The sequence below is a fragment of the Trachypithecus francoisi genome, unplaced genomic scaffold (assembly GCF_009764315.1).
Source record: "Trachypithecus francoisi isolate TF-2019V2 unplaced genomic scaffold, Tfra_2.0 Contig01461, whole genome shotgun sequence".
Classification (NCBI taxonomy): Eukaryota; Metazoa; Chordata; class Mammalia; order Primates; family Cercopithecidae; genus Trachypithecus; species Trachypithecus francoisi.
Genome location: NW_022681433.1, coordinates 15,594,155 through 15,620,702, shown reverse-complemented (window position 1 = coordinate 15,620,702; position 26,548 = coordinate 15,594,155). Strand labels below are relative to the sequence as shown.

General features: G+C 37.8%; 1 protein-coding gene across 3 annotated transcripts in view; it reads left to right on the top strand.

Moving 5' to 3' along the window:
- LOC117098034 (protein POLR1D) overlaps positions 1-26,548 on the top strand; it is a 45,343-nt gene that overhangs the window by 15,409 nt on the left and 3,386 nt on the right. For all 3 annotated transcript variants that reach the window (XM_033236545.1, XM_033236550.1, XM_033236551.1), the window contains one exon: positions 11,260-11,334. In XM_033236545.1, the coding sequence (XP_033092436.1) occupies positions 11,260-11,334 (75 nt within the window). The remainder of the gene's footprint in view (positions 1-11,259; positions 11,335-26,548) is intronic.

The window sequence follows — 26,548 nt, the reverse complement described above, 5'->3', positions numbered from 1 at the left end:
AATCGTAATGGAATTTTCCATGCCTTGGGTTTTTCTCCTATAGAGATTAGTCTCCATGAGCTGCTTCCTTCCTTTCAGTTAATCTCTGCAGCCTTTCTAGTGGTTCCTCCTGTGCTGTTGAATTCAGCATCTGTAAGAATGTGTTTGCATTGTACCAGAGCTCTACAACTTTGGCCAGCTAAGAAGGAAGCATCTCTGGGATCTTTGAATGTCAATATAAAACCTTATTTGCCCAGTTGTGCAGTTTTGGCCGACTTGTTCAGTGGATCATCTAAGTTCATCACTGAACTTTTGTAAACATTTTCCTTAAAGGGATGCTGCTCTCAAAGTTAGGTTTATGTGTATGTTTAACCGCTTAACTCTATTAATTACTCCTTTATATAAATATAGAGTTTTCCCCCAAAACACATGTATATATGTTAACTAAGTTTTTTAAATTGTAAAATGGGATTTAAAATTACCTTGTCCTACTTAATTTCATAGCTGTATAAATTGGCACCAGAAAAACAACTTGAAACTTGACGGTGCAGGGTTTAAAGAGTTAAGAATTTAAAGGCCGGGCGTGGTGGCTCAAGCCTGTAATCCCAGCACTTTGGGAGGCCAAGACGGGCAGATCACGAGGTCAGGACATCGAGACCATCCTGGCTAACATGGTGAAACCCCGTCTCTACTAAAAAAAACAAAAAACTAGCCAGGCGAGGTGGCGGCGCCTGTAGTCCCAGCTACTCGGGAGGCTGAGACAGGAGAATGGCGTGAACCCAGGTGGCGGAGCTTGCAGTGAGCTGAGATCCGGCCACCGCACTCCAGCCTGGGCAACAGAGCGAGACTCTATCTCAAAAAAAAAAAAAAAAAAAATTAAGAATTTACTGGTGGGTTTTAATACATTAAAATTTTTTTTTGAGATCAAGTGATCCTCCCACATCAGCCTCCTGAGTAGCTGGGACTACAAGCATGTGCCACCACACTGGCAAAATTTTTTTTGTGTAGTATATTTTTGTAGTTAATTATTGATGTAGAAAATACTGTCTATGTATATATGTACTATTTTTTCAAAACCTCTCCCTGCCAGTATGTGGAAGAAACTACCATATCCCTCAAAGCCATGTTTGATGCCTAGAGTGTGAAAGACAGAAAATGCCTGGTGATCAAGATGAGGCCTGGTCTGGCAGTCCCCACAGCAGGCGGAAGGCACAATCACTCTAGAGTGGGCTACACCCTCTATTTCACTGGCTCTTCATCACCTCTTGCCTCTAAGGCAGGACTCTGCCTTGCACCTAGCAGCCGCAGGGCTGTCACTGAAACTGTGATGTTTTCTGTGGAGTGCAGGCTTTCTCTTCTTCCCATCTCATTGTGTATTGCTGGATTTCTAAGAATTGGAAGTATACGTATGTTTTCTTCCTGGGGTTAAAAATGACTTTATTCAGATGACGACAGGTAAATTATTTTATCTTGAAATAGCATTTTCAAGGGACGAATTGCTAAGTGTGTTTTTAAATGAAAACACTTTAAAGAGCATGCAGTGATGAGATGCCAAAATCCTACACATTCTAGAACTTTCTTTTATTTTTTTTCTATTCCTTGCTCTTAACTCTGAGTATAATTTATAATCATTTGATGAATCAGAAACTGAAATCTACAATTGGTGGACAGCTTGTTTTCTTGCAGATTACTGCAGCCTTGACACGCTGAAGAAAATAGCTTCAGCAAGCTGACCAGACTTTCTGCTGAATAGGCCATCCTCAGGGCTGAGATCCAAGAACTCTGAGGTATTGTTTAGGACAGTCTACAGAGAACTGCAGATGATTTGTATAAAATAAAGTTCTTTTAGGATTAAGAGAGTGATTTACAGACCACGCTTTTGGTGAGGTGGTTTTTCTGGTATGTGGTGTGTTTATCAAAGAACAGTACACCTACCAAAATTCTCCCTCATTTAAAAAAAAAAAACTGTAGAGGCAAACTTTAGAGGCTTGTATTGTAATGTTTTTTGTACAACTTCTGTGATATTTTTCTGTCTACATTTTGAACAGCTGTTTGGTGAGAGTCTGAATTTTATTTTTTATTTCTACTTTTTGGTCTTCTGCCATTTTTCCTATCCTTTACTAAATTCAAGCAGCTGCCATATTAGCTTTTCTTTGCTGGATATTGGCTCTCTTCCACCTATCTTTCTAGACTTTAAATCCCTTTTTCTTTTGCAGTTTTGTTTTCATCAGTTTTGTTTTTGAGAGCATCTGTTATCTTAAAGAGATAACAAAATACATTTTACTAAGTAAAAGAACTCAAGAATTATTTGACCTTATATTCTCTGTGTGGATTTTTCCCCCAACTAATATTTCAGAAGAGCGTAGACTGTAATATTTTTAAACCTAACATTTGACCTATCAACAGATCTGCTCTTCCTGTTATTGTATTGTCCATGGGCTTTTCTATTCAGAGTTTACTATTTCCTAATTAACCCTATCACCACCACCCCACAAAGTTATTTTCAGTAAGAGATGCTTTTCTTCATAGCTCATATAAAAATTTACCATGGCACATTTACTCAGGTTTTATAATATGAATTGAAAAAGAATCACTGTATTTTCTGTATCAGGATTTAAGAATAAATATTTGTTAAAATACGTGCTGCTTTGAAAATGAAGTCAGTAGACCCTATAGTGAAGTAGATGTCTTATGAACTGAGAAATAAGTTTTCCCTGGAAGCTAAATGTTAAGAATTAACCCACATTTTAACCAAAGAAGTGATCTGTCTGTAATAGTAATCCACTCTCAGTGGCCATCTATAAATGGGTAGTTGCAGATTTGAGAATGTTGATGTCTAGGTGAGGGGACTTGAGTTTTGTCTTTGCCAGAGCCGTTCTTGTCATGATAAGCACCATTAAATACTGCTGCTCAACTTGCCCCTCTCACTAGACTGAGCTTCTTGAGGACTAGGATCATGCTTGTAATAGAGCTGTAGTGTAAGGGTTAAGATCCTGGGGCCTAGAGTCAGATTGCCTGGGTTCACATCCCAGGCCCTATCATTTATTGGCTATTGCGGCCTTAGGTAAGTTTCTTGACTTGACCTTATTTTCTCCTTATTTCCTTAGCTATGAAACGGGAGCTACATAAGTTGTGAGGATTAGCTGTAAGGTAAATGGTACATAAGTACTGTTACCATTATAATTTTTCATCATGTCCCAGTGGTGCATGTTAAATGCATATTAGAACTGTATTCAAAGGAGAATTGCCTGGACCCTGGATGAGGAGAGCAGCCCTATATATCACAAATGCATAGATGCCTCTGTCAGTGGAGATCCAGTGCTCAATGCAATTCATAACCCAGGAAACACCCTCCTCATGTTTTGACCTGTATCCTTGAATGAAAGGAAACTGTGTTTAAATATGTGAAGATTGTACCAATGTTGTCTTTCCAGTGGACACTACTTTAGAGTATGGAAAGGTTTTGAGCTGCAGAAAAGTTAAAAAGAGAAAAGACATTAACTTGTCAAATCCTTCATCTTGGCATGAATGCAATAGATCCTTCGCTAAGAAAATACTGTTTCCCACTAGTGCTAAGCATCCATTTTCCTGCTTGTCATGGTATTTAATTTCATGGTTCTGAAAATACTCATGATTTAATACAGTACTTGAAACAGTTGCACTTGGAAACTGAGTAACATTTTGCAATCTTAAATCATATTACTCTTATGTTTGTATATGTGTAGGTCTATGTGGAAATACAAGAAATTTGACACTGATTCATAGATCATTTTATTATTTTACATTTTGTTTTTTAATACCTTTCGACTATTATGGTTTATAGAACATATAACCTTCCCTCAGTATCCCTGGGGGATTGCTTCCAGGACCCCCATGGATACCAAAACCCACAGATGCTCAAGTCGCTGATATAAAATGGCATAATATTTGCATATAACCTACATGCCTCTTCCTCTATACTTTAAATCATCTCTAGATTGCCTGTAACCTAAGTAATCTATTATTACTAATATTACATTGTACTAGGTATAATCTTGTATTACCTAGTACAATGTAAATTCTATGTAAATAGCTCTTATTCCGTATTGGTTTTTATTTGTGTTATTTTCATTATATTGTTATTTTTTTGCTTCTTTAAAAAAAAACTTTCAATCCATGTTTGGTTGAATCCACAGATACAGAAGGCCGACTGTATACTCTTATGCTTACAAAAAAATGGGGCACTGCATTTTCAATACAAATGCCCGGGACCATACTTTCACAGCTCATGTGAAATACCGAATTCCGAAATTCACAATTCTATCTTAGCGTTTGCTTGACAGCAATTGGGCCATATGCTAAACTTCTGTATTAATTCCTACACATCCAGTGTTTCTATATAAACCCCAAGTCAAAGTATTTACAAGGCTCTTTTTCCTATAATTTGCAAGAAATGAAACCACTTTTAATTTATGTGAAAATCTTGATTATAACAATATAATTAGGGACTTTATTAAGATCAGTGCAAGAAAATAAGCTTCATGGAATATATGCGGAATATTTCTGCCTTTCCACATTAATCCAAATATTACCGACTCATTAACAGAATAATCAGTGTGTGCAATAAGTTAATTCTGTTGTTTGATACTTAGCTGACTTTCAGTCAGTTCAAAAATGGGCCTATAAGAAAGGAGCAGTTACATCTATTGACGTGGAGCAAACAGGGAGATTGGGAAAGGCTTGGTGGAGAGGGTAATGTCAGACCTGAGTGTCTGGTGTAAAGGTTGTGAGTGGAGAGTGATTTGGACAGAGGGCGTAGCCCGGGCGTAACCCCATGCATGTAACAGCAAATGTAGTGTCTAAGCCATGTTAGGCCTCTGGACTGTCAGAGCCAAGGCCCTAGATGTGGTGATCCCAAAGGGCATCTGTGTGGCAAAGCCTTGCAGAGACAGGCTAGTAGCCCTCCTGTGACATCTCACCCTCTCTGTACTGGCACCCTCCACTCCAACATTAGGCACTGTCACCTCAAAACACAATTAGGATCTCCACTAAGAAATGGAGTTCAGAAGATGTTAACGTGTGTGAGTGAAGTGGGATTTGCCCACTTATAATATAATGAAGCAAAAGAATAATATTGGAAGCTAAACAAAGGCCATTTATCACTAATCAGTAGCTCACTAAAGGGAAAAGTTTTCTAGATCTGAAACTTTGCTGAGATTTTCAGGCAGCCCTAAAGGATCAAAGTCCTCAATCCTGACAGGAAAGATTCCAGCTGTGCCTCATTCTGTGTCCTTGGCCAGTGTCTGTGGTTTCCCAGTGTGCCCTAATGTTTGATGACACTAAGGATACGTGTTGTTGTTGTTCCCCTGTTCGTTTGGCCACTATAGGGGATTGCTCCCTCAAGAGCCTGAAGCTATTCATTTTTTTCATTACATTTATTTGCCCAGTGACATACTATCTTTTTCTCTTTTATCTTCTTTTCACCTCCTTTGTCTTTCCTCTTCTTCCATCTCACCCATCATCATCTATTCTGTCTACAGATGGAGTATTTTTATTTTTAAATCCTTGCATTTGTATTCATGTCCCACATGTACCCAGAACCCATTTATTCCCCAGATCTTAACTTAGTACCTACCATGTGCCAGGTATTGAGAAAACTAGGTTGAAAAAGACAAGTTCTGAGATCTTTAGGAGTGTAATCAAGTAAAACATAGCTATCATAGTTCTTCTGCTTCTTATAAAATACAGAACACTTGGATCCAAATCAAATATTTCATTTTATCCTCATAACAACCCTGTGAGGTAATTATTATCATCACTGCAAAAAGCAATCTGCAGTATTTTTGTCTTATTTTTCCACCATTGCTTAAAATACCACTTTCTTCTATCTTTAGTTCATGTGGGCATGAAATCAACAAAGGATCTCATTAATCTTCCTTTCAAACTCACGTTCTTCTATCACTTTCCAGTCTTTTGCCAGCATAAGTTCTTCTTGAAACTTCAGCACCTTTTCTCATGACTGTTTGTTATTTTAGAGATGAATATTGGAACTCCCTCCTCACATTCTCCTAGATAATCCAATATTTGCTTTTAAAGTACATATATGGCTCTTTATTTTATATGCAGTCCCTAATAGCCTCTTCAGGGAAGAGCCTTGCTCACCGTATAAATCACAGTACCTTGTATTTAGCAAGTGCGTAATATAGATTAGCCAAATTTAACAAAATGTACAGATTAATTTATTGTGCCTCTAGTTTATGTCTGAAAAATTCTTTTCCTTTCCCAAATGACCTCAGTGTTCCTATTGAGTTTTACCTTGTGTTTAAAAACGCTTTTTACAATTTGAATTTTTTTTTACCTTTCTTTAGAGCTTATACATGACGCCAGACAATTTAATATTTTACTGAAATTAAATAAGGATATTTCTAAATTTTTGCCTGTGTCTGTAGTCAAAATACTAAGTCATAAAGAACCCAAACTTTGTCCTGTGGTTTCTACAGATCCCTATGACTACTAAACCACTAGTTACTACTGGCAATATGAACCCATAGCAGTTGTTTGCAGATGTTCAGAGTGATCTGATCATCTGTCCATATTTTTTTAATCAATGATCTGACATCAAAGCTTTACCGAAGATCAAGTAGATAGTTCCATTTTTCTCTCTAAGCTTTATTACTCCATTATGGGAAGAAATTTAGATTGCCATCGTAAGGTTTCTTTTACATGTATGTGGATGACTCCACAAGTATAAACATGTTTGCCTTCAGCACTGATAATGTGTTGGGCCTTTTAGATAACTTCCCAGTCAACAGCAGCAAATGATGCTATACTCATTTCTGCCAATTTTCTAAGAAGTCTGTATTCTTGTTACCAAGTCGTGCTTGTTTGAACACACTCAAGAAGAGAGTAGTCCTATTAAACAATGTATTGCCTTTTTTGAACCTATTTTTCTGTCCATCATGTGACAGATACTGTACTATACAGTTAGCTGATCAAAGGTGACTTTTTAAAGACTGAGAGAGACACAAATGAGGAAAGCTTCCAACGTTCAGCCTTGTGTTCCTAGCTTTCCTTCACCATCGCAGGAAGAGGCCTGTAGCTCCCTCTGACTGACTCCATCATTTCTGAGCAGTTATTTGAGATTTAGCTTCTCTGATTTTATTCCTTTAAAATTCCCGTTTTCCTACTTTATGGTTTAATTTTCCTCTCAATTTCTGGTGCTTTATTTCAGTTGCCTTCAATTTCTTGCTACCCCTTCTGTATACTGGAACAGTTAACCCTCAGTTGATTAAAGTGATTAAAAAGAAACAGACCCAGATAACTCAAAACTAGTTTGTTTGACTTTGGATTTTAAGATGATTTTGTACCAGATTTGCATTCCCACTTGGGTTTTATTTAAGCTGCTATTATGATCAGTTGACATTCCTTAAGCATGTACCAGCTGGCTAATGGAGTGAACAGGCAGGCCTGAGGAAGCTATGCTAGGATGGAAAATTGGCTGGAGATAATACACACATGGATCATTGAAAATTGATTGTGGTTTGTTCCTGTGCCCAGAAAACCGTCTGCTTAATGACTCAGCTCTCTTGGGTCTCCATGGAACTTAGGATTCTAATATAATTAATTGGTTTTACAAAGAAACCTTCAAGATATTGAAAAGAACCAAGTATAAAAACTAGCATACCAAGAACTGTTTATGTCTGAAAAATTTTTTAATGGTTCAAGTTCTGTATGTACTTAGTACTTATATATTCTATTTGCTTTTCCTGTATTTTAATTACAGTTTACACTTCTTTCATCATCTCATTAAAAACTGTCTTGTTTCATGCATGTTGATGTTTCATAATCTTTGATAATTTAAGTATTTTGCCTCTGTGATAATGTAGAATAGAAACTGGATTTATAATTTCCTTAGCCAATAATTCATTAATGAGATTCTCGAGGAAACAACAGAGGCTACAGTAATGGGGTAGTTGCTGACTTTTTCACCTTAATTTTGAAGGTAGTGACACTGTTTTAAGGTTGGGATACTTGATTGCTAGAAATTGTTGTTTTCTTCTTTGAAAGTAAAGCTCTGTAGAGGGAGCTTATGCAGGAGAATTTTGGGTGGGAAGTAGCGAATGCTCAACATTCTTAGGACAAAATAGTGATCAGTCAGTCCTCCTTCATTCCTTCCGCCTCTCCAGTATCAGCCTATTCCCCAGTTCTCTTTGAATAAATGCAGTAGTGGCACTTTGTTAGGCCTTTTTTCCCCCATTTATTTTAATTTTTGCCTTTTAATGATAAACAATTTCTCCAGGATTTGCTGTGCAGATATTTGTGGAGGAGATAGTCTAATAGAAGGATCAGATGATACCTAGCCTTAAAAACAGAGGTTGGGTTTTGTTTGCTTTGTTCCTCTTCCTCATTGCCCTTCTCTCTGATCGTTAGCAGTGTTACTTGGGCAAGTTAGTCGATGTCTCTGAATATCACTTTCCACATCTGCAAACTGGTGGTAATAATTATGTTATCATGTTTATATAGTATAGTACTTGGTATACTTAAAGCTCTATGTCAACATTAGTTGTTGTTAAACCAATTGCAGATACCTAACTTGGGTAGATCCAAACCATGGGAATGGGTCACTCTGCACCACTTTGACTGTGGACAGCAGCTAAGCCCCCTTTACCAATGGGAACAAGGTAGACCAGCTGACTGAGTGCCCTTCCACCCAGTCTCTACTCCTCTTTTATGGTCTTTCATCCTTGGTAAATTTGTTTTACCGCAGGCAGTCTTTCTCATACACATACCTTCTTTTCTCTTTGATTGTACTCGTAAACCAGAAGGCATCCTTAAGCGTGCCAGGTAAAATTAATAACAGTGCTAGAGACGATTTTAAGTAGAATCGAAACTAAAGAAGAGTCACTGTCAAACTTCAAGCTCTTGAAAGCACCTAGAATATGCCTTCAGGGTCTCTGCAAGAATCTTTACTGAGTACCTTCTGCAGACGTATAGCATTTCAGCTGGATTCTGACTCAAGTAAGCTTCTGTAGTCTGGTCCAGAAAGCTAGGCAAACATTTTAACATAGTTTTTATGGGAAAATAGATCCTAGTTTATTTGTAACTGATACATATTTTGTTCATAGTTGGGGAACTGCCCCCAAAAGTTTTTTTCCCAATTATTTTTAACCATTTCTTTTGACAGAAGGAGAGCACATAGGTGGATCTAGGTATGATTTATCTGTTTTTGTTTTAAAACTACCACACTATGGGAAAGGAAGAGGCATATTTGGAATATTTATACCCTTTAATTTTTTTACTTAAATCTATAAGGGTGAAAAAGGATCTCGGTTTGGAATTAGGATAAATTTTAATTGAACTACTGTAAGAGACAAAGTCCCCAGATCATTTCAGCAGGCCATATCATTATTCTAAAGAGCTGGAAGAAGCAGCATATGTGGTCATCAGATGAACTTACCTGTTTGCGATTCCATAAGACTGGGCTGCGAAACTTGTGATTGAGGGAGTCAGCATGTCAGTAGATAGGCAAGCGCTTCAGTTCTTCATTGATCCATAGCAGTGGGCCTTCCCAAGAAGGATCAGAAAATGTCAGGCTGCTGAGTTAACTGAAAAGACATATTGTAAAGATCTCAATCAGAGTTTATTTAAAAATGAGTTACACAAAAATAAGCAGATGTATTTTTGAAGATGAAGAGGTAGTGAAATAGTTTGAAAGCATAGTATTAAGAATATGGAAGTAAATAACGAGAAACAGATGAAAAAAAGTTGAAATTGTTTTCTTTGGTGGGTAGGGCAGGATAATGTAGAAGACTATTGTATTTTAAATCTTTTAAATAATATTTGTCTTTTTAAACAATGTGCGTGCTTTACTTTGATAAAAATCAACATGAAATAAAACGTTCTTGTAAACAGAATGTTAATATTTGAAGATTGTATAGTGTATGGTGGTATTATAATAGTGTCATTATAACATTTTAATATAGACTCTATATAATTATCCAGCTTCAAAAATTCATGATTAGATTTATAGTTCTGTTTTTGGACTATATTTGTTTATACCTCTCTTTTTCTTAACTTTGTTATTGATACATCATATTCAAGTCAGGGATGATCATCTTCCTATGTTGCTACCCCCCGCACCTTGCACAGTATTTTACACATAGTAAAGTCTCAGAATATGGTTGATAAATATGTTTTGTTTTTTTAACCTCTTCACACAAATAATACATGTTCATTGTAGAAAAAATAGAAAATGCAGCAATGCAAACAGAAAAAAAAATCACCTTAAAACTCATCTTACTGTTTTGATAACATCCCTCCAAATTTTTTTATTATTATTTTTTTATTTTTTAGAGACCAGGTCTTGCTGTGTTGCCCAGGCTGGTCTCAAACTCCTGGCCTCAGGTGATCCTCTCACCTCAGTCTCCCAAAGTACTGGGATTACAGGCATGAGCCACCATACCCAGCCCTCTCCAAATGTTTTTCTATGTAATATATATGTAAATAATTTTGAAATTAAGATTATTCTACACATATTCTTTTGTACCAGCTTTATATACTGCATGTCTGTCCTGTGCCAAAAATTCATTTGTCTTCATTTTTAATGACTGCCTAATCTTCCGCGTATGTGGATATGTCATGATTTATTTAACCAATCTTTTATCAGTAAATATTTAAGTTTTCTGTTTTTTTTCTTTGTTAGCAAATAGTTTGAATATCCTTGTACATATATAGTTTTGCATACTTATTTGAATATTTTCATAGGACAAAGTGAAATTTTTAGGTCAACTGGTATATACTATTCTTAAGGTTCTTTATTATGTTGCTGGATTGTCCTCCAGAAATGTAATATCAGCTTCAGTCCCCATTAGTAGAGAAGAAGTTATCCATTTCTCTACCTCCCTCACTAATGGGCAGAAACATTTATCCTTGTTGAGTTCACTGGTATTTTTCTGAATAACAGTGAATTTGAAAAAATATAGATAAATACATATTTGGATGTTCATGTCTTTTGTTATTCAAATTAATAAGAAAAAAGAATTCTTATATTAAGTTGATTTAACTGTCTCATATCAAAAATATTTTTCCCAGTTTGTAATTTTTTCTCTTCATTGTTGCTTCTCTTTATATTACTAGTTTCTTTTTAATTTATGTGTTCAAAATTGTCAACCGTTTAAAAAAAAAATTTGCCCCAACAATCATGCTTCAAAGGTTGGTTCCTTTCCCAAGATCATGGAATGAATTGATTTTCAGAACTTAGTGGGATGACTGCCTCTCAAATCTTTTCCTTTTTCTTATCAGGAAAGCAATAGAAGAACTGCTTAAGGAGGCAAAACGTGGGAAAACTAGAGCTGAAACAATGGGACCCATGGGTTGGTAAGTTCTTTGAGTAATCTGCCTTAAAATGTAAGAAAAAATTCTTAACTGGAGATATAAATATGTAAATCTTTAGCATATAGAGGAAATGGGAAACCTTGGAAGCAGAGGAAATCACTCAGAGACAAGCGTAGACTAAGACACTGCTGAGAACCGAATGTTGACAAACTCTGACAACATGAAGAAATGGGCAGCTGGTGCATATGGAGGATATACAGTGTAGGTTCATTGTCCCTTTACTTCACAAGTCCCCAAGAGGTATTTAGATACTACCGTGCCCAAAGTCATCATCTGTGCAAGAGTAATATTATGTTGGTGTTTATTGTTTAAGAATTTCTAGTTTACTTATAGTCCTTAGTAAATTAAAATTTATTTTAGGAAATTAATTTTAACTGTAAACATTTTGATTATGTGACAATTCAGCCATGCAGAATTAAAGATTACCTTTGCAGATTATGTACAAAATAGAGCTTGTTAAAACCTAATATGGACTGGACACAATGGCTCATGCCTGTCATCCCAGCACTTTGAGAGGCCCAGGTGGGAGGATTGTTTGAGCTCAAGAGTTCGAGACTAGCCTGGGCAACATAGTGAGACTTCATCTCTACCAAAAAAAAAAAAAAAAAAAGATCCTTCTAGGCACTGCTTTAGTGATGCTATTTGCATTTGATGAATATGCTGATTGTGGAATTTTTATCTACAGTTAAAAATGTACTGCAGTGGAATGAGGTGGGTCATTAAAAAGAATAAAATGTAAAAATGTGATAAGAGTAGAAGCTCAACTTCTGAACTTAGCTTGTTGTGTAAATTTGACGTTTAGAACTGCGCACATCGTTTACCTAAAATCCAAGACGAAAATTAAAATAGAGAGAAAATATAATACCTAAAAATCAAGCAAAATAAAACATGGACCTGATAAACCATTGAGTGGATGACTTAGCTTCATGGAAAGAAACTATTTCAGGTGATCTGGAATTTGACTATATTTCCAAAAGATAAAAAATAACTACAAAGAAATTGTTTGCGGTCACCATATTGTTAGTATTGGTATTGCTATTCTGAAAATTTTATATATTAGGATAAAACAAGCAATACTTGCTGTATATAGATACCAAGATTTAACATGAAAATGTTAAAGAGCTACAAATACAAAATCAGAGAAGTAAAAACCTACCTATAATTCTAAATTCAAATTGGAAACATCAGTATGAGGTTGTGCTAGATTTTCTCTTAAAAAAGAGAGGGAGAGAGAAAAGCTTTTTCTAGCTCTCTTCACAGAAAAGGCCTAGAAACAATGACCACCCACCCAGTAGCAGTGGGCACCCCTAGTGCCAAAATTGTTTTATGTAAATACCATTTCTCACTGAAAGGAAAGAGGAATCCTTAGAGTAAGAACTGATTACAGACCTGAAGTAGTGCCCAGAGTTAGCCAAACTGCAAAGTTAGAAGTCACAGTCCCTAAGACTATCCTTTTTATACTAACTGCAAGTTCAGAGGGTTCCCCCAAACTACCACCCTCAGCTTCAGTAATTCACTGGAAGAATTCACACAATTCACTGAAATCTGTTATATTCGTGGTTACAGTTTATTACAGGGGAAAAGATACAAATTAAAATCAGCCAAAATAAGACACAAAGATCCGAGTCTGGGAGGAGTCCAAATGTTAAGCCACTGTTACCCTCTGCTCCGTGAAGAGGACATGCTACCCTCCCAACATCAGTGTGTGATAATAGGCATGGAATATTGCCAAGCAAGGAAGCTCATCTGAGCCTCAGCGTTCAAAGTTTTTATTGAGGTTTCATTACAAAGGTTTGATTGATGGGTGGATGGATGGATTACATGACTGATCTCAGTTTCCAGGTTGACTGATACCACGTAACCCAAAGCTCTCACCCTAAGTCATATGTTAGTCTCTCTGGCATGGCCAGCTTCCACTCTAAGACTTTTAGGTGTGGCCAACTCCACCCTAAACAAAGACATTTCTATCAGGTATGACATAGATTACTTTCTGGAAGCTAAGGCAAAGGCCAGCCCTCTCTTTGGGCCAGATCAAACTCTTCACTACATGGGCAGGAAATGTGTAAGAGAAGCTGGAAAATTTTGTCATACCAGAAAGCAAAGAAACTGTCAAAGACCAATGTACTCATGTCAGAAAGACTCAGGACCCACTTGAAAGGTCTCCCACTAGTCAAAGATGAGATAATTTGATTTAAAAAACAAATAAATGATTAAAACACCTAAAGTATGTTAAAATCTATAAGGTCATAATGATAATCATAATGACAAACCTGGTAGTCCCTTTTATAGAGTGCTAGGGAACCAAATTACTATTCACAAAACTGATAAATAGGAAGAAGTAAGCATTTACCCTGTTCCCTGTACAAATTATACTTCAAAGTCACCAATTGATGAAAGAAAACTTTACAGAAGAATTATAACTAATACATTAGAAGGATTATAGAATAATATTATCATCATTTGAGTTTCAACACATTCATCAACCCTTATACCACAGAAAGACGCAAGAAGAGCAAACCACCACCTCTGGGGCATCCTTGTCAAAAAATTGAACCTGAATCTGATCAAGTCTCTAGTTAGAACTACTAGTTTACAAGAAATACAGAGGGCAGAGGAACATGTTAAATGACACCATAAGGCTGCAATCACAAAAATCCAAAATGTGAGAAATGCTACAGGACAAAGAACCCGGTTTCTTTAACAAATGAATTGCAAGGAGAAAAGAAAGAGGAGTATCCTATGAATTAATAGATTTGAGGAACATCAAATAAAATGGGTACCTTGTTTGTGTCTTTATCCAAACTATTTGTAAAAAGTTATGAAACAATTGAGAGTATTTGATGATATTAAGGAACTGATGTTGATTTTTTAGGTGTGATAGTATTGCTGTTATTTTAATTTTTAAAAGCCATTATCTTTTAGAAATGTATTCTGATATATTTATGGATGAAATTATATAATGAAATAATCCAGTGTGGGTCAATCTGTATCTATCATGTGTAATCATCTTAGCTTCAGTAAAATACCTAGTAAATAGTAGATATATTATTTTAAAGTGAATACTTAAAAAAAATGCTCAGCTTTAATTTTGAATATTTATATTAATAGATATAACCCACATAAACAAAACCTCTTTGGGGTGTTCTCATTTTTAGGAGTGTGAGTGTAAAGTACCCTAAGACCACAAAGTTTGAGAATCACTATTATAAGACAATTGAAAAAAATAAGAATGCCAGCAGGAATTCTTGTCTTTTAGACTCATGGGAAAAGTAGGAGGAGGATTTTGAAAATCTGGTGAGATAATGTGTATGAAAACACCCAGCACGGTTCCTGGCACGTAGCAGTTAGTTAGTAAATATTAGTTAAATCTGCTCTTCTTTCTAGCCCTCCCCTGTGCTTTACAGAAGTAGGGTGCCGCTACTATTGTGAGTCAGATTAGTATAAACTTTTTAGGCACAGAGTGCTTTGGTTTTGGATGTAAGGCCGAATCTTTATCAGGCTGTCAGTGATCATTGGTCCAATCTAATACCTATTGGAAAGACTCAGCATAGAGCTAAAATCATGCAGTTTACAAGTAAGTTAGAAAATATCAATCATAGTTCTTGCTCTGTAAGGAGGGTTCAAGGGGATTGGTTGTTTCTAGCCAGCTCTCCAGATAGACGTCATTTATCCTGACAACTTTAATGCCACTTACTGGCTTAGTAAAACTTTCTGATAGTAAAAGAACTAGTGTATCAATGCTAGTTCTGCTCTCCCTGGGGAAAGTTACCATGTGCACCAGCCTGTCTTGAGATTTGTGTGGCCATTGATGTACTCTGGGAATAACACCAGTTAGGTTCGCAGTTCCACAGAGTTACTGGGGACCCAGGCTCCTCCCAGTTTTCCACATCTCCGAGTCATAGGGTGTGACTCTTTCTACGTAATCTAATATAGTAACAGACATTGAGTCCACATTTCAATTAGCAGAAAGGAAGAAGAGAAAGAAGGCACACCCGTTTCCTTTAAGAAAACTTGCCACGACCGGGCACTGTGGCTCACGCCTATATCCCAACACTTTGGGAGGCCGAGGTGAGCGGATCACTTGAGGTCATGAGTTTGAGACCAGCCAACCTGGTGAAATCACATGTCTACTAAAAATACAAAAATTAGTGGGATGTGCTGGCGCACGTCTGTAATCCCAGCTACTCGGGAGGCTGAGGCAGGAGAAGTACTTGAACCCGTGAGAGGGAGGTTGCAGTAAGCCGAGATCGCTCCATTGCACTCCAGCCTGGGGGACACAGTGAGACTCCATCTCAAAAAAAGAAAGAAAAGAAAACTTGCCAGAAGTTGCATTTACCATTTCTTTCTTTCTTTTTTTTTTTTTTTTTTTGCCTTGAGACAGTGTCTTGATCTGTCGCCAGATCTCAGCTCACTGTAACCGTCTGCCTTCTGGGTTCAAGCAATTCTCTGCCTCAGCCTCCTGAGTAGCTGGGATTACAGGCGCCCACCATCACGCCCAGCTAATGTTTATATATTTTTTAGTAGAGACAGGGTTTCACCATCTTGGCCAGACTGGTCTTGAACTCCTGACCTAGTGATCGCCCACCTTGCCCTCTCAAAGTGCTGGGATTACAGGCATGAGCCACCACACCCGGGCTATATGTACCATTTCTCCATGTATCCCATTGGCCAGAATTTATTCTGATGTCTACATCTAGCTGCAAGGACAGAAATTTCATCTTTTTTTCATAGGCAGTTGTGTGGCAGATAAGTATCTGGGGTTCTTTGACTACAGAAAAAAAGGAAGAGCAGATATTGAGGGAAAACTAGCAGCTTCTTCCCAGGTATAGGGAAAAGCATGTTGAAAAGGGAGTAAATAAAGGATGCCAGGCAAAGTAAGATACTCCAGATTGTAAGAGGTGGATCCCGGGGAAAACTAGGATGTGAAACCTACACTTTCCCATGAGTCTGCATGACAAGAATTCCTGCTGGTATTGTTATTTCGTTATCTCAATTGTTTTGGAATGGTGGTTCTCAAACATCTTAGGATACTTGGACTCTTACGTTATTGAGAACCTCAAAGAGCTTTTGTTTATGTGGGTTATATATATCAATACCAATGTTTAAAATTAAAGTTGAGCAATTTTTAAGTATTTATTCATTTTTAAATAACAAATCTTAATACATGTTAAGATAAATAACATGAAAAATAACTATTTGCAAAACAAAATATATTGAGTACAATAATTTTGGAAACCTCCTTGATGTCTGGCTTATAGAAGACATCTGGGTTCTTATATCTGCTTCTGAATTCAATCTGTTGTAATATGTTATTTTGGCTGAAGTATCTGTAGAAAATACTACCTTACAAAGATATGTATTTTCAAAAGGAAGAAGTATTTCAATAACTTTTTCAGAAAATTGTAGCTATTCTTCTTTGATACTACATCAGAACTTTGCAAGTAATTTCAACAAGTAGTAGTTTCTTAATATTCTTTTTAATAATGTGTGCTTTTCTTATTCTTTTACAGTAAAAGCCCTTTATATAATATCTTTGTACCTTGGCTGAATCTTCTACTTATTCTTGATTTTGTAACATCATCATTGGTCATCTGGAAAATACTGGTTCACTGAGTTATGAAGCTTCCAGATGTTGACACCTGTCATTATAGAATATTTTTAAAATCACATTTGTAAATATCATCACTAATCTCATCAGATAAGTCTTTTTTAAGTGTCAAGGGAACCTGTCAAGTTCACAGTTTACCAAAATTCTAATTTTCTTTCATCTAGAAGCTCCAATTGCATATTGGCAATGAATACTGTGAGTTGTTTTCCTTGAAGTGACAGGCTCACCCACGTCTGAATAGCCAGCTAGTTCACTTTGCCACTCAGTCACACAAGGACTTTTCCTGGAGGCATCCATCATAATCTCAAGTAGCAGAAGTGCTTTGTATGTATGTCCCGTTTATACATATACATTATTAAAAAGACCAGTGCTCAAGGGTCAACATTGAACAGAATTAATAATTTATGCTGTTTAATCAAGGACAGTCTCAAAACTGGCCATTTTTAACGCATGGTGGTAAAGAGTACAGTGACCACTGGTACAGTTTTTCATCACTGCCTTGATTCTTGCCACTGTTTTACTTGTTGCTTTTGCACCATCAGTGCAAATGTCAACCTTCTGGAGAAAAGCAAATTATATCAAGACTATAGAAATAGCTTTGACTTTGTAGATTGCCTCATGAGTCTGGAGGACTCTCAGGTTCACGGGTCACACGTTGAGAACTGCTGCTTTAGATAAGTGCCAGCAAGCAAATACAGCAACACAAGGAAAATAACTAGGAGGAGAAAAAAGGAGACAAAGGGTCATTTGTTGAAGATAGGATGTCTACGCATAGTGGTTCAGCACAAGATAAACATTCAAAATCAATTCCTTGCTTATACAGTCAATAGCCCAGTAGAAAACATACTGAGAAAAAAGGAAATTGTGTGATTATGATTGTGTGATATATTTACATGTAATACACAAACATAATTTTTGGCTGAACCATATGAAAATTAATTGTAGGCAAGTTGATACTTAGCCCTAAATTCTTCAGCATGCAGATCTCAAAGACATTCTCATACATAATCACATTGTAATTACCATATCAATGAAATTAATGTATAATTTCATATCATCATCTAACATCCCAAAAATGTCTTTTATAGTGGTTGCTTTTTGTTTGGGATGCAGATTCAGGATGCAGGCAAAAATGTTCCACATTCTGGATTTGCCTGATTATGTTTTCTTGATTAGATTCAGGTTAAACTTGTTTCACAGGAAGGACTGTTACATAGGTGATGTTTTTATACGTCTTCATTACAACCGGTCAGGAGGACTTAATGTCAGGTTGCCCTTGATAAAGCTGGTGACTACCAGATCTCTCCATTATAAAGGTGCAGTGTTTCAGCTAAGATATTTTTGGGAGGAATGAGATGACAGTATTGCATGCCCAGATATAATAGTCTGTAAATGTATAGTAATTAGTATGAGATTAGTTTAAGACTAAAGACATTAGAGAGAGAATAGAGAATCAGAATAGAGACTGGGGGGAAGAGAGTGGGGAGGAAGGAAGGGAGCGGAGAAGGAAAGAAAATGAAAAAAGAACGGAGACCCACATATGTATATGAACTAACTGTGGTAAAAGGTCATTGTTCATACTGGTGGAGAAAGGGTGGATTATTTAGTAAGTGGTGCTAATACAATTGACTATTCATCTGTAATAATGAAAATTAAAAACTAAACATATAAAATATGAATCTTATAGAAGAAAATACAGGATAATATTTTTATAATATTGGCAAGGATAAGGTAGAAACCTCCCTTAGCTAGGCACAAAACCTCGAAGCTATGAATGAGACAATGGCAGGTTCAACAGTGTCATAATAACAGTAAACTTCTACATAGAAAAAGGTACCATATGAAAAGTTAACTTATAAAAAGACAAGTGGTAGACTGGTTGAAATTATTTGCCATATGTAACAGACAAAGGACTAATACTCAATATTGAAAAAGCTTCTACAAATCAGTTTATAAAAAGAAAACCAAATCTGTGTGTGTGTGTGTGTGTGTGTGTCTGTGTATATATCAAAACTACAAATGGCCATAAGTAAACATACTAACAGACATTTATTGAGTACTTAGCAGAGCTAGGCACTATTTTAACACTCATGTATCTGTAAACAGAATGAGAAAGATTCCTGCTGTCTTGGAATTTATAATCTAATGGGAGTGGGAGCGCATGCATAGGTATTTATATTCCTCTTAAATAGCACTTAAATTTCACCCATTAGATTGGCAGAAATGAAAAAGGCAAGTAATCCAGTGGAGACGAAGGGATGTGGAAAGGGGCGCAGTGTTGCGCTTCAGGCAGTGGTGTGGTTTTCTCTGTGCAGGGCCCTGGGTAAAATGTTGAGTCACAGTTCTCTGTGCCCCTTTACCCAGGATCTCTGCTCCTGGTAATCCCTCTTTCATAGAACTTAATAAATGTGCGCAGACCTAAGTACAGAATTATTGTAGCACATTTTGATAGTAAAAAAAGTGGAAGCAGTCCAAATGTCCAAAGACAGGAAAATGCTTAAATAAACTATGGTACATCCTACTGTTGAATATTTTATAGTCACTAAAAAGAAATGGTCAGCACTATATGAATCCTTGTGAGAAAATATCTACTATGTATGTGAAAAACCGAGTTTGGATCACTGTGTGTAATCCTCTATTGGCCAGGTCAGGGAAGGCCATGGGACCCTGTAACACATAAAGGTCTGTGAGAAGTTAGGCCTGCTAACAGTGAGCACTAAGGGGAGCACGAGAGGCGGGGAATGCTATCCACTGTGATCTTCTACCAGGGACTCTGTTACAGTAATATATAACAAATATGTGTTCTATTGATCACTTTTTAATAGTTTTTTTAATGAGAAAATAATCTGGAGAGGTTTTTTAAGATGCAGATCTCCAGCCAGGCACGGTGGCTCAGGCCAGTAATCCTAGCACTTTGGGAAGCCAAGGCAGGTGGATTGCCCGAGCTCAGGAGTTCAAGACCAGCCTGGGCAACACAGTGAAACCCCATCTCTACTAAAATACAAAAAATCAGCTGAGCGTGGTGGCGTGTACCTGTGGTCCCAGCTACTCAGGAGGCTGAGGCAGAAGAATCGCTTGAACCCAGGAGGCAGAGGTTGCAGTGAGCCAAGATTGCACCACTGCACTCCAGCCTGGGCAACAGAGCAAGACTCTGTCTCAAAAAAATAAAAATAAAAAATACAGATCTCCTTCCCTGCTTCACTCCAGGGCATTCTGATAGAGAAGTCTAAGATTGGTCCTACAGATTTTTTGTTTGTTTTTGTTTTTGTGTTTTAAGCTTACCAGAAGATCTTACCAAGTTTGGGAAGCACTGCTCTGAACAGTTGAGCAAGTCAATCCCATAGAAGACTTCACTTCATTAAAAATAAAGTTTATCTGCTCTCTCTCTCTCTCTTTTTCTCTCTCTCTCCTTCTCTCTCTCTCTTGTAATGTTTACATTTTGACTCTTGATTTGTGTTGCTCTGGAAGCAGGAATCTCTGGGTATGTGCCTATTCCAGGGGCAACTATTTTTTCCTAGCCAGAGTTCAGTCTAGCAATTGAGCACACCCAAACAGATATGGGCTATGAAAGGAGGTCTGAACCCATGACAACCATGGCTTGCTTCTACTCACTGGTGCTGGGACAAAGGGGACCTGCCCTCCATCTGCTCTTCCATTTATTTAAATAAGTGTATGTGAGAAACTTTTAACCACTAGTCATTAGTTCTCAAATGTATCTGCACATTTGAAATCACCTGGAAACCTTCAAACAATACTGATGCCTCTGCCCTACTACCAGTGATTATGAGCTTAGGGTGTGGCCTGGGCTTTGGAGTTTTAAAGAGATACCCAGCTGATTCTAAAGCTCACACAAATTTGAAAAACAGTTTACTAATCCCTTTTTTTAATTAAAAATAATGATACCAGCCTGCTCTGCAGAATCCAGAACAATCCTACACCTCGGCCAGGGGCAGACAGCTCCTCTGTGCTGAAATAGCACTTAGGTAGCCTGGCCAGTTGTTTAGCCACAAGAGTGCCAAGACCCATCGCTGTGGAGTGGACCTTCTTGGACAGTTCTTAAAAGAGCAGCTATCTGTTGTTCGCTAGTGGCCATGGTCTGGTTTTTCTAAGTATCTAGAAGACCTTTTATTTGCTTTAAAATTTAAAATAGAACTAGAGTGGGTGGTACTATTTTTTCATTTTGGATATTCCATAAGAAATAGATGGTTGAGCAGGTGCCAGAAAGAGATTGCTGAGCTAAAGAAAATGCAAGTGGGATGCCATTTTTATTTTATAAAGCAAGAGACCATTTGGTGCTGTATTCTTCCTTGGATGTATTTCAGCAAAAGAGTCTCTTTAGAAGCTGTTATTGACAGATACTTTAGGAGAAGCTGAAATATTGGCTCATATGACTTCCTTTTAGTCAACATAAAGGAATTTATAAGCATAAATTTCAGAAATTTGTCCAGCTTCATTGTCTACAAAGCTGTTTTTATTCTGGCCACATTCACTTTAGCTTATCTACTGCCCAGTATAATTTCTGAGTCTAGTGCCTGTGGAACTTCAGCCTTATACTTGGAAAAACTTATATTTTGGCAAAATGAGTCCTAAAGATTGAATTGAGAGAAAATGATTCTTGAGTTATCTTAACCCAATTGTTTTAAGGAGAATGACTTTTTTTTTTTAATGCTTTTCTGTTTGGATTGAGAGTCAATCTAGAGATATGGAAGGAAGTCACCCATCTTGTTCTTCCAGTTTATGTCACCAGCTGTTGATTATTGGAAAGAAATAATTTATCCAGCCTTTATCCAGACATGTGTTTACTTATTTATGTCAGTATTCACAGGGCACCAGTAGGTATGTTAAGAGGCCAATCATGGACAGCAGTAAAGAAGACTCCCTCTCCTGGCCTTAAAGTTTTTAATCCACCAGTGGATACAGAAACAAGCAGGCGATCAGTGTGGCAGCCACGCTGACTGTGCTAGAACAATGACGAGGGGAGCAAGGGTTCACATCTCAGACGATTCATGGAGGAGGCTCTTGGCAATATTTTCAGGCCACAGAGACCCAAAGCCTTTATACATATAGAACGTGAGACCCAAAGAGCTTTCCTAAAGCCCTGGCTAGTGAATCGCTGGTGGGACTATAACTTGGCTTTCCTATCTGTCACTTAACACTCCTTGCACGGCATCACTTCTCTCTGTGGATTATTGTCTGATAACATGCTGAAGTGCCAATGCTTACTGCCCCTGCTTCCCACATTCCTTTCATATCCAGTTATGAAAGTGAATGAGAGAGCCCTGAATGTGTTATTGTTAGAGCACATATCTATGTAAATGATTTGCGTTGCTGGAGGAGCTGGAGGCTGAGGATTATAGCCTTGCAAACTGTCTCAGTGTGCTACTATTCACATATCTGCTTCTGAACTTCGACTTCCCCTACCTTCTGCTCCTCTTGGTAGTCTCCAAAGACAGAGACACATAAACAGATAGCTTGGTATATATCTTTGCTACAGAGCTTAGCATAATGCTTTGCATATCTCATATATATATATATACACACATATACATACACATACACACATATACAGACAAACACATATGTCAATGATTTTTGATTACTTTTAGGTACAGTGTTGAAGACAGTCATTGAACACCCACTGTGAGCCTCAGGACTGTTGTACACAGAGTAATTAAGGGTTAACAGTTTACTAATAGGGATTATAACACCATAAAAAGCATTTTTCAGGTGGCCACATGCTGAGGCATTTGATTGCCAAATTATAAACGGTAGCACCAGGGGTGGTTATGGTAGTTGTGGCAGCATTAAACAACAAAACGACTTGTAATCAACCACAGCATCAAGATAAGAAATATTCCCCTTGTTTCATGGAGAGTTGGGAATGGAGTTAGGCCTCTGCTTCAGTCTTTCTAGAGGCATTATTCCAGACCTGCATCCATGTGAGTGCAAAGACATGTACAGAATGGAAGATACGCTATTTGCTAGTATGAGAATGGATTTGTCCATAGAATAAAAGAACAAATTGAAGTGCACTGCATGGAACCTTGCTTCCATGACTCCAAGGTGTCTCTTCCCTAACCATAAAAATAATTCTTATTTCCCACTACCTGTTCGATTTCACACATCTCAGAGTCAGGCGTGTTTAAGGGACTCTCCACCTTTGTCTTTGGCCGTGTTGGTGACTCTCCTGGGCTCCTGAGTGGCCAGCTGTTCTTAGCAGACCTGTCACTGTGTGTGCATCGGCTGCTTCGTGCCTGTCCTGGATGAGGAGCCTCAGCCACAGTGTGCTGACAAGCTTTTCACCTGCGGTTTCTTTCTTGACTGCTCTGTTAATTGGCCATCTGGTTAGACTGCAGAGAACCTTTCTCTGCTCCACTTCTTCTGCCCTATTCCAGACTCCCTGGTTCCATTCTGGCTCCACATCTTACTAGCTTGGGATGTGGATAGGCGCTTTACCTTTTTTCTTTTCTTTCCTTTTGGGTGACAGCTGTGGAGATGAAATGAGGCAACAAGGTAATTGTGTCTTCAGTGTACCGTCGGCTGGTGATCCTGTGTCGCTCTCAGATAGGTCCTATTCAGGAAATATTTTAGAAGCAAAAGGTAGCAGGTCTAAATCTGTGGAAAGTTAGATACTACTACCTTTATCCTTCCGCAAGAGAGACAAAAAAGATGAAAAGCTTGTAATCCTAGCCCCAGTCAGTCTTCGTCTCTCCAGTGGCAGATTCTTGAAGCATGTGGAACCCTTCATCATAGCTTCTGAGCCCACAGGTTTCAAAGTGAAGGAAATTGCTTTCCTTTTAAAGTTTAACCCAGATAGAATGCCAGAGCTCAAATCTGACAGTGTGTCATGGGTACTTTCCAAAGCAGATTTAACTGGTCTCATGATATTTAGGGTTTATATCCATTTATGTTGTTAGCACCTTAAATCTGGCTCTTATCATGTAAGCTAGCATAACTTTCTGGAAACAAAAATAAACTAATATAAAAATGACTACCCAGGGTGAGAAAGTCACCCTGCAGGTCGGAGCTAAGACAGGAAAGCACTGCCCTGTTCTGTGGCCTCCTCCAGTGCTTCCCCCAGCACACCTTTGGGGCATAGACAGTAACAGACGGTGCAGACACAGCAGGCAGCCGTGGCCTGTGATCTTATGCTCAATTTCAGGGCTCAGATGGTTACCCTAAAGCTGATACAAGAAAAGCCGGGAATAGTGGAGTGTCTAATGCCAGTTTATCATGTCGTCTCAAATACTGCGGGGGATCAGGGGAGGCGGGAAATGGCAGTAAGAAATAATTTCCTAATGTGATGAATGAGAAGAGAGAACTTTTCTAAAGAGTTAAAGTACAGAGCATGAGCAGAGGATCCTAAAACTGGAAGGGACTCTAGAGATCACCTACCCACTTCAACCTTTAGTTTTGCATCTGAGGACAGAGGCCTAGAGGGTTTGTGGAACAGTTGGAAATACAAATGATAAGCTCAAAGGTAGTGTGTAGTAGCCTCTTGATCCATGTAGCAATGGAGAATTGAGATAGCCTGGAATCGGAAACTTCTACAAATACAAATCTAACCATTTTAGGTACCAAAACTTAAATTTTAACCCTTTTTTTTGGATACTTATGTAAAATGTCTCATTAACTTTCAATGATGGCTTACTTTTTTCTTAGTATTTTCTTTCATAGAGATTCTACTCTGTTCTTGATTAACTTATTATCACAGGTGATTTGATGCTTTGGGATATCTTGAGTTGCCATCTTGGAAAAATTCCGGATGTATTAACCTATTTGAGAGCTATGTGTACCCTTTCTCATGAAGAGAGAGTAAAATAATATAGGTCCACCATCCTTTTTCTAAAACCTTTGTATCCAAATAAGTCTCTAATTTTAGATATTTTTACATTTTAGAAAGGTATTACAGCACAAATAGCATGTACTAGATCCCCCACCACCACTACCCTGTACTTGTTCATTCAACATGGTATCATTTCTTCAGCAAAACATATGAATGTTTATATTAAACGGGATAAAGACTATATAAATAGCCCAAAGTCTGGTCAGATCAAGTTTTGCTGCCAAACAAATTTTGGTGTCATAAAAGTAACTTGGTTTTAATAGGTTTTTAAATTTTGGAATTAGGGATAAGAAATTGTGGACCTGTAGGTAACATTTGTTGCAGTTTGCTGTATGCTAGATACCATGCTAAATGCCATATGCATTATCTCAATAAATCCTCACAATAACTTTATAAGGTAGATATGTCTGTTATTCCTATTTTGCAAGTGCGGGAAATGAATGCAAAGAGTATTTAAGTAACTTGCTTGTGATCACACAGTTAATTAAGTAGTAGGTTGTGAACCAAAGCTGAAATTAACCAAGTGCTTTTATGTGTCAGGTATTGTTCTGAGTACTTTACGTGTTCTCATTCATTTGATCTGCATGCAACCCTTTAAGATAGTCGCCATTATTATTCCCACTTAACAGCTAAGAGGCAGCAGGGAGATTACATAATATGCCCAAAATCCAGTCTGTTAAGACAGTGTGATTCCAGAGCATGTGTGCCCAGCCACTGTCTCATGTAGTATGATTTCTTAGCAATGAAAACCGACTGTGAGATTCAGCAAAATTAATTTCTACCCTAAAGGCCAGAGAAGCTCTCCCCACTGATTCCCTCAGACCTTGGTTTTGATGTTGCTGTCCTTACACTTGGATCTATTCTATGCAGATTTTGGAATTTCTTTACACAAAATTATTTACTATATGTACCTTCACATCTGCTTGCAACTACTGTATGTCATTGCCCTGCCGTATTTATTAGTAGAGTGTGAATGAGCACTTGTCATCGCTTCGAAAATGTGTACTGGCATGCCTGGGAGATGTCTGACTTTCAAACCCCACCTCCACCCCACCCCAGTAAACCAAGATCTCCTCAAGCCACCTTGACTTTTCACCTAGAATAGAATCCCAGGCATAACCAACATTAAAAAACTGCATCTCTGATGTCAAAAGAGATGTAAATGCCAGTTTTCTTGTGGAATTAGTCTATAAAACCATCTCATTCTCTCGCTAACTCTTTGGGTCACTATGTTGAGTCAGTGGGTTAGGCTAGCAGTTGGAAAATAGGTGCAGTCCCCTCTGCCTCTTGGCATAAACGCTGCAGTTAGTAGCAGGGCTTTGCTCACCTTGGGGAAGCATTTGGTTTTAAAGATGATCTGACATTGAAAACAGCAAAATAGAGTGGAGTTCACCAGTAGTTTCCAAAGGTTTTGTTCTAAGACCCTGGATTACCATCACATCTGGGAAAAGTACCTTTCCTTGTTTAATGCAGAGAAGAATTGGCCAGTTTACCACCACTGAGATGGCCCACTTCAGTGAAAAGACCCCAGAATTCTTCTGTTGCTGGACATGTTTCACCAGCTACTCCTAGCCCTATATATCCAAGAGATATATATAGTTCATTTGCCTATAAAAAAGATTTTGCTCCTATACTAAGCACCAGACCACCACTGCCAAAGATGAGCCCTGTAAGCTTTTTACTTTCTGTGATGAAAGGTAGTTTTTCCTGTAGGCTGTCTGTGTTATGCTGTTTTGGAACAT